Here is a 12446-nt window from a genome sequence, read left to right on the forward strand (position 1 = left end):
GCCAAACTCTGTCTTCTCCACCTGGTCCCCCAGGCTGGAGCTCCAGGAGGGGCTGAGGGAGCTGGGAAGGGGATGGAGAATCCCTGAGGGAGCTGGGAAGGGGCTCAGCCTGGAGAAAAGGAGGCTCAGGGGGACCTTGTGGCTCTGCACAGCTCCTGACAGGAGGGGACAGCCGGGGGGTCGGGCTGTGCTCCAGGAACAGGGACAGGAGCAGAGGGAACGGCCTCAGGCTGGGCCAGGGCAGGCTCAGGGTGGGCACAGCAGGAATTTCCCCATGGAAAGGGTGCTCAGGCACTGGAACTGCCCAGGGAGGTTTGGAGTGCCCATCCCTGGAGTGTCCCAGGAAGGGCTGGAGGTGGCACTCAGGGCTCTGGGCTGGGGACAAGGTGGGGACAGGGCACAGCTGGGACTCAGTGCTCTGGGAGGGCTTTTCCCACCTCAGTGATTCCATGAAATCCTATAAGCAGCCAGCTGAAGGAGGCTGTGGGGTGTGCCAGCTTTATCCTCGCTGTGCCTGGAGGTGCTGAGGTGGTTGGGCACAGCAGGGACCCTTTGGGAGGAATCCACACAAGCGGAGCACTGGAACACCAGGGGCACTCCTGAACGTGCAGCCACAGAGCATCCCCCACCTGCCAGCAGCACCAGGGCAAAGCAGGAGGGCACAGGGAGCAAGGAATGATGAAGAGGCTCACTTTTGCATTTTGTGCTACCAGCCAAACATTTCCAGTAGCCAAAAAAAAAAAAAAACCCTGGGGGAAAAGTTCTCTTTCCTAAATGCTCCCTCCAGCCCAGGCACTGCTCCATGGGGGAGTCATCAGCCTGGGTATTTTTCATATTGTTCAACTCTTTTCTCAGTTTCTAGGGAAACACTTTAAAGCACTATATTTATGGGAACATCTTTCCAAACACCTCCGCCAACACTTAATTAATGGAGATTTTAAGCCTGGCTCCGGCTTCTGCAGATGAACAGTGTGCTCTGATGGCAGCTGTGCAGCAAGGGAGACACACAGCTCTGCACACAGGGCTGGGCAGTGCACGGGGGCACGTCCTGTTTGTGTTTGTGCCCAGCCCCACGGGGAGGTCAGGCCATCACACGCCTCTGGGAGGCTTCATCTGCTTTTGTTAGAGCAGGCTGTGCACGTGGAAATCCCCTGGAGTAAGAGCTGGGCCACAGAAATGAACTTTTTTGATGTCTTGCATGATGTTTTTAGCATCAGTGTCTGTGCACAGAAGGGACAGCGAGTGGAGATCTGGAGAAGGCTGTGGAAGGATGTGAAAACCATCCTAAAAACTGGGATATCCTGGGGCAGGCTGGGCTCCAGGGCTCCAAATGGGCTGGACCTTATTGCCAGCTTTTACCCAGGGCAGCTGCAGTGCCAGGGGCTTTCCACAACACCTCCCTCGATTTCCAGGGCTGACCCTCAGCATTGGGCTGGCAAAATTCCACTTCTCCCCATGTTTGCATTGCCCTCTTTGCCACGAGTGGCTGTTCCCAGGAATCAGGGGCAGCTGCAGGTGAGCACCTTCCTGCTGGAAGCTCCTGCCCTGCTCAGCCCCAATTACACACAATTAACCACAATTAACAAACGCTCCCAGAGCTTGCCAGGCTGGAGAAACGTGCTGGTCCTGCCTCCTGGGTGGCATCAGCTCCATCTGAGCTGGGAGCCTGCACTCCCCACCCTCACAGCACCTGGACTCCTCTCCTGTTTTATTTGGAGTGGGAAATGTGGCGAGGGCTTTGCAGGGAGCATGCAGAACGTGCACTTAGCTGGGGATGGAGGAGGAGGTTTAACTAAAACAAACCCAAGGAATTTTAAGTGTTCTGCTCTTGAGTCAAGGGCATTCCATGTCCTTGCCTAGAGAGGACACCTGGAGCCTCCACGCCAGTGAGGGCCATAAAAATGAGCTGGGAACATCAGGGGATGGAAGGTTTCTGGCTGGCACCACTGGAGTTATCTTTAACAAACTTTATTTTATATAGAAAAGCTCAAAATGAGCTGGGAGCTGTTTTTGTGTGGCTCCGAGTCACACAGGGGGTCAGGGGGAGGTCTCAAATAAAATGTATTTTAGAAATCAGTGTTTTATCCTGTGCCAAGCCTTCCATTAGCAGAGGTAACTGCAAGGAACTTTTTTGTTCCTCTGGAGGTTTGAAACTGGGAAACTCTCCAGGAAATATCAGAAGTTGGACAGCCAATAGTTGTATTTGTCTTTTGCTGTCCAGGGTGTAAACAGGCATTGGGAAAAGGGCACAGCCTGGATATTTTAATAGCCAGCCTCGTTCCAGGATCCTTCCAAGGGTCTTGACTAAATGCCTCTCATCTAACAATATTTTCCTGACTGCAGATATTGTTTGAAAAAGCAGAGCAGGACCTTCATGGTTTCTGAATTGATCATCTTGCAAGTCCTGGGCTTTGGGCAGAGACAGGAACAAAGGCTGGAGAAAGAGAAGTCAGAATGAGAACGACTGAGAACTGCCAGAGGGGGTTTTGATCAAGTGGTAACAAATCTCTGGGCATAGGGCAGGACTTATTTTGGGGGAATTTTTATAGGAAAAGGTATAAAGAGACAGGGCATTGAATGCTTTGAGCCCAGGAGCAGCAGCACAACTCCTGAAGAGCTGTGGGCTCTGTGCACCCCAGTTCTGCACCTGGTCATTGCAGGAGGCAATAATTCTCATTTTCTCAGTTCTGTGAGAAATCTGGGCACTCAGAGTGTGTTTGGTGTGAGCCTAAACCTTTATTTTCCCACTCTGTGTCACGGATCTGCACCCAGTCCCTCCCTGTTTCTGAGCTCCTGAGGCAAAGCTTGAGTGCTGCCTGTGTGTAATGGTGATGTCTCTGTGAGGTAAAATCATCCTGTTCAGTAGCCAAATTACAAACATTCCTGTGCAGAAAAACACCCTGGGCTCTGCCCTCAGCACTTGGAGAATGTGGAAGGGAAATGAATGACAATTATTAAGAATATTGGACATGAGGTGCTTCACTCCATCAGCTCTCCTGAGCACAGCTCTGTGCTGTTTGTTGCTGAACAAACCTTGTGGGTGACAGGAGAGAGGCAAAACCACCTAGAAAAGAGGGGATAATCACATTATGATTATGGAATATGCACCAAAAGTCAGGATTGCTATTGTGCTGCTTTCATCACCCTCTGTTCCTCAGGAAGCTGCTGTTGGTTTGGCAGAGGCCATGGGCTTCCTTTGCAGGAGCAATTCTAATTAGGAACTGATCAAGGCATTTCTGATTAAACACGTGTTTGATCTTTGGTTTTGTTCAGCATTTACAAAGAGAAATGATTGTTACAACATCTCTACTGTGCTGTGTAGTGTGTCTAAATCCCTGCCTAAGACAGAGATTTGGGTTTTTTTCATTGTTGTGGAGTGTTGGGCAGCTGCATTAAAGCATTCTGGCTGAGCACAGAATCCCAGCTCTCCCAGCAGAGCTGCTCCATCCCTCTGAGCATCCTGGTGCCTCCTCTTGGGCAGCTGCAGCTCCTCCCTGTGCTGCACATCCCAGAGTGTGTGAGAACACAAGGGGAGTGTCCAGCACCTGAAGGGGACAGCTGGGTTAAAGTCTGCAGACTTGCAAATACATTGTAAGGAAAAAAGATTAATCCAGGGTGCTGCAGAGCCCAGGTGGATGTGCCAGGGTGGGATTTGGTGGCACAAGGGCTCTCCTCTGGAAAGTTGTTAGAGGATGCCAAACTAAGTATTTGCAGCAGCTGCCTTTGCTCCATGTAAATACTGTGATCTTAACCTCATGCTGATTTCATAAGTTAATTTTAGCTTATATTCCAGGTGACAGTCTGATGGGTTTCGAGGGCTGTACTCACAGGCATCAGCCCTGCAGCAGTTCTGCTCACACGTGGGTGTCAATTATGTAATGTGGATGTGCTGCCTGGCAAGGAGCAGAGCCAGGGCTCCGTGCTGCCCTGCAGCAGGGGCACACACAGGGCTCTGCTGGCACCTCATGCCCTGCAAGGAGAGCCCCAGGGCTCAGGCAGAGCTCCCCAGGCCTGGCTGTATTTCCTCCCTCATTCCCCAAGTGCAAATTCCTGCCTGTTGGTTCAGGCCATGATAAATCAGCTCGTGGTCCTGGATGAGTGCTCAGCCCCAGATCCAGTTTCCACTGGGCAAAGGCAGAATTGTGCTGCTGCCATGCAGGGAGCAGAGCTCAGGGATTGCTGGGCTGGGCACTGGGAGCTCCTCATGCCCTGTGTGAGAGCCTCACCTCCAGTCCTGGGGGCAGGTTGGGTATCACAGTGGGAAAAACATCTCTAAAGCTTGGGAGAGCCTCCCAAGAGGGACACGGGGATGGGAAGGGTCTGGAGGGACCATGGAGGAGCAGCTGAAGGGATGGGAGATAGAGATTGAGATGGGAAAAGGGGACACTGTTTTAAACTAAGAAAAAAGGAGGATTTAGATTAGGGGTTAGGAAGAAATTCTTGACTCTGTTCTAGTGAAAGGTGGCCCTGCCCGTGGCTGGGGGAGTGAAGCTGCTCTTTAAGATCCCTTCCAAGCCAAACCTTTCTGTGGTTCTGAGATTCCATGAAAATACAGCAGCAGGATCCCTGGCTTCTTCTCCAGGCAGAGCACCTGGTACCACAGCCACAAGCACTGAAAGGCGATGTACAGCCAGATCCAGGGCAGCATCCGAAATTCTTTCAGGGTCTGCAGCTCCAGACTCTGCTCAGGGGCAGGGACAGCAGCCAGGGCAGGGCTGGGGCTGTGCAAGGCAGGGTCAGGCTGGATTTTGGGAAAGGTTCTTCCCCAGAGGGAGCTGGGCACTGCCCAGGCTCCCCAGGGAATGGGACACTGCTCCAGGGATGCCAGGGTGGGATTCTGGGGCTGTGCAGGGCTGGATGATCCTGTGGGCCCCTTCCAGCTCAGGATATTCCAGATTCAGGCCCGGAGGCTGAGGTGGGAGCAGGGCTGGAGGTGCTGGTGTCTCCCCAGGTCCCCCCGTGTGTGGCAGGTCCCTGTCCCCAGAGTGGGGAGCGCTCCCAGCGCGGACTGACAGCGCCAGCCCACACACGGCAATTTCTGAAACATCCCAACAGCCTGTCTCCTTTGCTTCATCCTGACAGACAATTGGTTTTAATCAGTGTTATCAGCTGCTTAAAACACTTCATTCTCTGGAGCGCTGCAGCTTTCAGCCTCCGGGAGATTCATGGTGCAGGGCTGCTGATGGTATCAGGAGTTTTGTTTCAAACCAGCACAAAAGGAGAAAACCTCATCCCTTCCTTCCCACCCCGCTGCCACAATTTATTTTATTTTTTTTTCAAAAAGCCACTCAAATAAGCGAATCATATGACCATGTTATTTTGATACGTGGAGTGCTGTTTATTCCTGCCTTGTCAATACTTTAATTAATTTCAGTCTGTTTCTAAAACAGAAGTGAAGGGCAGAATTGACTGGGATCTGTTGGGAGCTGTCCTGCCATCTGCACGGGCTGAAGCAAAGCAGTGCAGCATTTAAAGGCATTAAAGGAAATTAAATGCTTCTGGATTAATGCTGACTTGTGATTAATATTTTAGAAAAGGATGTGGTAACAGCTGGAAAGGCAGAGATCAAATCATCACTTCCCTATTGTCATGTTTCTGTTCTGAGCCACATTATCAGGTTTACTCATAAACAGCTTATCTTGATTTTTAGGTGCTTAAGGCCTAATGATTTTTTTATGCCTAGGAATAATCAGGGAAGCAGGAAAGAGGAGAGGCCAATGACAGCTTATTTGTGGTTATGAAATATTACAGAGGGAAAAGCCCTGGCTGGAAACGATCAGCCCAAGCCTTTATTCCCCACACCCGAGGGAATGTTAAATCAGGAGAACTCTTTCTGAGGCTCCCACTGCTGTGAGTTTTGAGTCTCAGGGGTTTCCCCTCTGTGTGCAGTGGGATCCAGGGAATGTGCCTGCTCTGCCCCCATGACTGATCTGTGCTCTTTGACTGCTGCAGAAAATATGCAAAAGCACTTGAGCTCATTTAGAAAAGTTGGGGTGTTTACAGGAAAGTGAAAATTGAGCTTGAAAGAGTAATTACCCTTCTTTTCACTTTCACATTAATGACTATGCAGAAGAGCTTTTTAAATATGTCCATATGTGGGTTTTAAGCATTCATTCCCCATCAGTATTTCACCTTTTTCCTTAAGTGATTTCTGTATTCCTGCTAACCAGCAATCATTTTGCCTGAATCTCATTTCCTCATAATAGCAAACCCATCAATCTCTGCTTTATTAAAGAGGGAAGCAAGCTTGGAAGCCAGAGCACTCCGATTTGATAAAAGATGTTATGCAAACCATTGATTTCAATTTACAGCAATATCCACTTCTTCCATTATTAACAACTTGGAATTACTAAGAGTGAATAATTAACATGTATTCCTGATGATGGATTATTCCAAAGGCAGAAAGAGCCCAGATGAAATCCCTCCTGCACCCCAGCGATGCATCTGCCTGTTGGATGTTCCCCAGGGGAGCAGTGGGAAATGGCACGAGGGAAACACTCCCAAAACTGATTTCAGAGCTAAAGCTCCTCTCCCAAATGTGCCAGGGGGAGGTCCTGCCCTGCTGGGCTCTGCTCAGAGCCTGGTGGTGACCACTTCTGCCCAGGGATGCCACCAGGATGCCACCACCCTCAGGACAGGGTGGGAAATGTGGATTTAAAACTCTCAAAGGTGGAATCCCCCCCACATGCAATGTCTGGAGAAATGTCTGGCTCATTTCTGCACTCCTCTGGTATTTCCAGAGCTTGTTTGCGTGAGTAAAACTCAACATCTCTGTGTGCCAGGAGTTTCTAATCCCTTTTAGCTTTTCTCCAAATCAGGAGAGCTCAGAGAGATAAAGTGTAAAAAGCCTGGGATGTTGTTTAGTACATAAAAGGTGACCCCAGGGTCAGTGAAGGTAAAACAGAACAACAGTTCCATTTTTCAATTACCTGAGCGGTGTCACAGCATTAATCCTGGGTGTCCAACACCAGCTCTGTAGGCTGAGAAGAAATTTCCCTGCTGAATTAGTGTCAAGTGTTGCTTTTAATGCCAGTTTATCTCCAGCCACACTTGATAACAGGAACAACCTGTGTGATGTGAAGTCACACAAGCAGGTGAAGGTTTAGGATGCAGTTTATTCAGGATATAGCATTAGAAATCGCTTTAAGGGAAAAATAACTCAAAATTTTGTAATAAAATCAGGTTTATGAGGAATTTATTGCATCCTGGGTGTTACCTTCTGCTTTGCAAGCTCTGGGGAAAAAAAAAAAAATCAAAAACTTTCTTTGATACAGCAAATTATTTGTAGAAATGCAGATTTAAAATATGAGTGACATTTTGGGGTCTGGGGGAAATTTGTGTTATTCTTCCCTTTTTTTATCTTCCTCTTCGTTAACTGTAAGAAATTATTGATCTCAGAGTAGGGGAAAATTAGGCACTTGGGAAAAAAAATATTTCCTTTCTCTAACTCTGGAAAAAATTACTAAGTGAAAAGCCAGACAGTTTTGTGTTGTGTAGCACAGAATGAAGAGAGAAAAAGGTAAAACATTATGTAGATTGCGAAACTGAAGACGTAAAATGCTTGTCTGGAGGAAAGTTTGAACCCATTAGTCCTTGTCACATCACATCGGGAACTGTAGTGACAAAGAGTGATGGGTTCAGAAGGGAAAAGGGGAAATTGAGGTTACAGGTAGGAAAAAATCCTTCCCTGTGAGGGTGGGGAAGGGCTGGGATGGAATTCCCAGAGCAGCTGTGGCTGCCCCATCCCTGGAGTGTCCCAGGCCAGGTTGGACAGGGCTTGGGGCCACCTGGGATAGCAGAAGGTGTGCAATGAGAAGAGTTTTAAGGTCCCTTCCAACCCAAACCATTCTGTGATTTTACGATACTAAAACCTTGTGAAAAAAATGAAAAAAAAATGACAGAAAACAAACAAACAAACAAACAAATGCTTCTGCATGGAAAATAACATGATTTATTTTTGTGTAAAGAGAATGGAGAGGTTTTTGTGCAGAGGCTCTGAGCTGTCAGGGTCACCCAGCTGTGCTGAGTGGGTCCTGCAGGGCTGTGGGGCTCACCTGCCCAGGGCATCCGTGCCTGGGATGGGTGGGATGGGGGCACCCAGTGCCACTGCAGCTCCTTCCCTTTTGTTATAAATAACTGTAGTTGTTGGCTTCTGTGTTATGTATTAACTTTTGCAAACTATTAGTTTGCAAACTATTATCGCAACGATTTCGACGTAGCACAGTTTGTAATCACTGATGGACTGGTTTTGATACAGAATAATTTATCAACTTTTGTGGCCAATTTATCAGCTTTTGTGGCCAATGTGTGGCTTATTTATTATTATAATAGTGTGATAAAAATATATTGTAGTTTAGGCTTTCACAAAATATTTAAATAGAGACTGTGTAGTGTTAGCTTTTGCAGGATACTTTTATTTTTGTAACTAACTGACTATAGTGAGAATAACTTAAATAAGTTTGTAGAAACAGCTAAAACTGTATGATTAGACAACACTGAAAGAACCACACAGATAACATTAAAAGAAATGATGTGAAAAAGACTTCTACTACTGACTTTGTCACTGTCAATAATCCCCTATTTGTTGTTGTGAAGAAATGGCATACACATTGTGAGGAAAGGACATATAAATTGTGAGGAAATGATATGTACATTGTAAGGAAATGACATACATGACCCCCAAAACTCAAATCTGCACTATTGCAGGGGTCAGGAGTCAAACAAAACTAAAGAATTCCCAGAACATGTGAAAGAACTCAAAGGAATATTTGAATATGTATAACCTTCATAAATAAGCATCTGATCAGTGCAATGAAAAAATATATAAGGAAAGTTGTTTTAATTCACTGGTGTGCTCTGGGCAGTTTGCCGAGCACCCCAACTGTACTGTCCCTTTTAATTTTGAAAAATTTTAAGGAGTGAGCCTTGTTTCTCCCACTTTTGTCTCTGGTTCCCCCCAGTTCGAGTGAGGGCTTCGGCATCGCGGAGAAGATCGTGCTGCTCTCCTTCATCTCCGCCGTCATCCTCATGGCCATCCTGGGCAACCTGCTGGTCATGGTGGCCGTGTGCCGGGACAGGCAGCTCAGGTGAGCCCCCCTGGGACACAGCCTGACTCTGCAGGACAAGCTGATCTGTGGTTAGCATTAATCAAGCGATAAATAAAAAGTCCAGCCCGGCTCCATAAACCAGTGTGGGCTGACTGGCAGAGGTTCCAACCAGTAGCAACTTTCCTGAAATACCAGCATGTGGCTGGCTCAGAGCCTGGGGGGTTTAGGGACCAGACCAATGACTGTGAAGCACTGGGAGTTTTTGAATTGCCTGTAAAAGCTGTTCAGGGGCAATCAAACAGGCTGTTTGGCTGATGAAACAATGGAGATCTGTCATGGGTTGAGTCCCAGATGCGCGAACATCACCAGTGTTGAGATGGCAACCTGCTGGTCAGGGTGGCCAACCAAACTGGGCAACCTGCTGGTCAGGGTGGCCAACCAAACTGGGCAACCTGCTGGTCATGGTGGCCAACCAGATTGGACAACCTGCTGGTCATGGTGGCCAACCAAACTGGGCAACCTGCTGGTCATGGTGGCCAACCCAACTGGGCAACCTGGTGGTTGTGGTGGCCCTGTGCCTGGACAGGCAGCTCAGGTGAGCCCACCCCAGGGATACAGCTCCTCCTGATGAGCTGAGGGCAGGAGCTGCCCCCAGGGAGGTGCCCCTGCCTTGCAGACCCTCCCTGCCCTCGGCTCATCCCGCAGTGCTGGCACCGTTTAAGTTCCCATCCTCATCTTTTTAGCATTCTTGGTGTAGAAAACCAGACAAATCAGGGAAAAGCACAGTGAAGCAGCAATTCCCAGGTTGGCCTCTGGCCCTTTTCCATCTCAAATTTCCCAATGAGCTCATCAGCAGTGCACAGACCAAGGTCTGGTTGTAGTTGTGCAGCACCAGCACAACTTAGCAAATGTTACCCGTGATTTGAGGGGGTCACAGGCACAATTCCTGTCTCAAGGCTGCTGCTAACCCTGGGAATTGTCAGCCCAGCCTTAGGAGCAGAGAGAGAGATTTAACAGCCTCTATTCATGTGCTGCGTGGGATTTTTAATGGATTTAATTCTATTTTATTGTTGTGATTTAAAAAGTACTCTTCAAGTTAAAATTACAGCTTCAGTCTAGATTATTCTCAGTGCTTTCTGGAAGGATTTTTTCCATTTACAAGTTAAAATAAAATCCCCTTCTTCCACCCCAGAGTCTCCAGTGCAAGCTGTGAGGCTGAGCCACCTGCAGAGGCCTGTGAGCATCCATTTGCCTCCTCTGGGTGAGCAGAAAGATCTGTTTAGGCCAGGAAAATGGTGGATATTTAGCTTTAACAACGAGGAGCAAGCCAGGGGTGACATATAAAGTGAGGAGTGTGTTAGAGAGGAGCTTTTAGTGCAACAGAGCAGATTAAGCCCAAATTCAAGCTGGAATCTCTGTCCATGTGTGTAGGCTGCTGCACTGAACCCACCCTAATTTTGTGATCTGCCTCGCAGGAAAATCAAGACCAACTATTTCATCGTTTCCCTGGCCTTTGCTGACCTGCTGGTGTCGGTGCTGGTGATGCCCTTTGGAGCCATGGAGCTGGTTCAGGACAACTGGATCTACGGAGAGATGTTCTGCCTGGTGCGCACCTCCCTGGACGTGCTGCTGACCACAGCGTCCATCCTGCACCTCTGCTGCATCTCCCTGGACAGGTACGAGCTGCAGAGGGGCACTGCTGGAAGGCTCTGCTCAGTTCTGGGCTGTCCTGAGCTGCCAGAGGGCAAAGATGGACCTGCTGGGAATGGCAGAGCAATAAATCCCTCCCAGGGGATGATTTCGGAGAGAACCCTGATGAGGGCAGAGAAATTCGGAAGGGGATGAGATTTTTGGAGAGAGCCTGGGTTGTTGTTTGCACAGCTCTGTTGGCAGCACTGGCCAGGTGTGGTTCTGTTCCTCCTTTGGAGTAAAGACACCTCGAATGTGTGCAGAGGTGGGAGCTGAGCTGGGGCAGAGGGAGGGACATCGTGTACAGGGCTTGTTCCAGCAGAGAGGTTCCTCTGCTCCCAGGATGAGGGGAACCAGCCTCAAACTGCACCAGGGCAGGCTCGGGGTGGACACCAGCAGGAATTTCCCCATGGAAAGGGTGCTCAGGCCTTGGAGCTGCCCAGGGAGGTTTGGAGTGCCCATCCCTGGAGGTGTCACCTGGATGTGACAAGGTGGGCATTGGGCACAGGTCTTCTCCAGCCTAAATGTCCTGGGAGATCCTAGAAACTTTCCTTTGTTTCAAGCTTTTCTTGCCACCTAAAAATAAAGCCCAAAGCCTCAATAATTTGTGGTGAGCAATTCTGTTTGACTGCTGTCTGCAGATTTTTGGGTAAATGGCAGAACTTCCATAAGAGTTTTTCACAAGATAAACACTCAGTAGAAAACATTTTGGCTATTCTGATAATATTTTTAGAGGGTTTTTTGGGGTTTTTTTTTTTTTGAGTTCTGTGTGGAGATTTCAATCCTTTAAAAACCCTGTTACTTAGTATTGCTAACAGGGCCAAAATAACCATAATTATTCTTGTTATTGTGACAGCTGATATTTAAATATGTGGCATTTCAGTACCTTGAGAGTCTGAGCGCAGCCAGACTTCAAAAAAAAAGTTGCTTAACCTCTGTATTGATGGGCAGCAGTGCTGTGGGGTGGGAGGCAGGGCAGCAGCACAGGCAGTTTTGTATCCAGAGAGAAGCTGACGTCCAACAGCCACAGCTCCTGTTCTTACCTGCAAGTTTAGATGGCTGGAACACAAATGGGAAGCTCGTTATCTTCAAACCATTGACAAATTGCCACTCGGAGCCAATTACCAGGAAAGCAGATGTTGGGCACCGTGCTCTGGACACGACCTAGCTCTCTGAAATGTTGGAGTTTGATTCTCCAGGCTCTTAATTAAATAGAGAGGGTTGTGGAGAGAAAGGGAAAGGGGATTTCATCTGCAGCAGGGGATGAGGAACCTCCTGTGTGAGGGCACAGAAAGGAGGTTCCCCCTTTCTCCTGCCCTCCTGGAGACCCCCCATGTGCAGAACTCCTGCTCCTGCTGACTGTCCCCTTCTGTCCCCAAGATCCTGGGATAGCCTGGGCTTGGAGTTGATGATGCTTTAGGGATACTTCTCCACCTGGGCCCTTGGCATTAACTTGAGTTTCTCTGACATTTTTTAGTTGGTTTGGGGTTGGTTTTTTCCACAGCGAGGACTGATTGAGAACAGTGTGAAGGGGCCAGAGCAGATGAGGAGAAGGCGGTGGATGACCCCAAAAGGGCAGAGCAGGTGGATGAATGAGAGGTTTTTGTGGAGGGAGGGATGACTCAGCCCAGCATCGATCCTCCCTGGGCTGCAAGGGCAGCACTGCTTCCTTCCCAGGACTTAATTCAATTTTTCCAGCTGTTTGCTCTT

The 12446-nt window shown here is 48.6% G+C and overlaps 2 protein-coding genes across 3 annotated transcripts in view; both read left to right on the top strand.

Moving 5' to 3' along the window:
* The window catches only part of LOC121365583 (E3 ubiquitin/ISG15 ligase TRIM25-like), a 430661-nt gene that overhangs the window by 67409 nt on the left and 350806 nt on the right, over positions 1-12446 (top strand). The window lies entirely within an intron of this gene.
* The window catches only part of HTR4 (5-hydroxytryptamine receptor 4), a 36360-nt gene continuing 30198 nt past the window's right edge, over positions 6285-12446 (top strand). Inside the window, exons 1-3 of the mRNA XM_041489912.1 lie at positions 6285-6310; positions 8961-9086; positions 10523-10723. Of these exons, the coding sequence (XP_041345846.1) occupies positions 6285-6310; positions 8961-9086; positions 10523-10723 (353 nt within the window). The remainder of the gene's footprint in view (positions 6311-8960; positions 9087-10522; positions 10724-12446) is intronic.

Source organism: Pyrgilauda ruficollis, unplaced genomic scaffold (assembly GCF_017590135.1).
Source record: "Pyrgilauda ruficollis isolate IOZ18807 unplaced genomic scaffold, ASM1759013v1 scaffold97, whole genome shotgun sequence".
Classification (NCBI taxonomy): domain Eukaryota; kingdom Metazoa; phylum Chordata; class Aves; order Passeriformes; family Passeridae; genus Pyrgilauda; species Pyrgilauda ruficollis.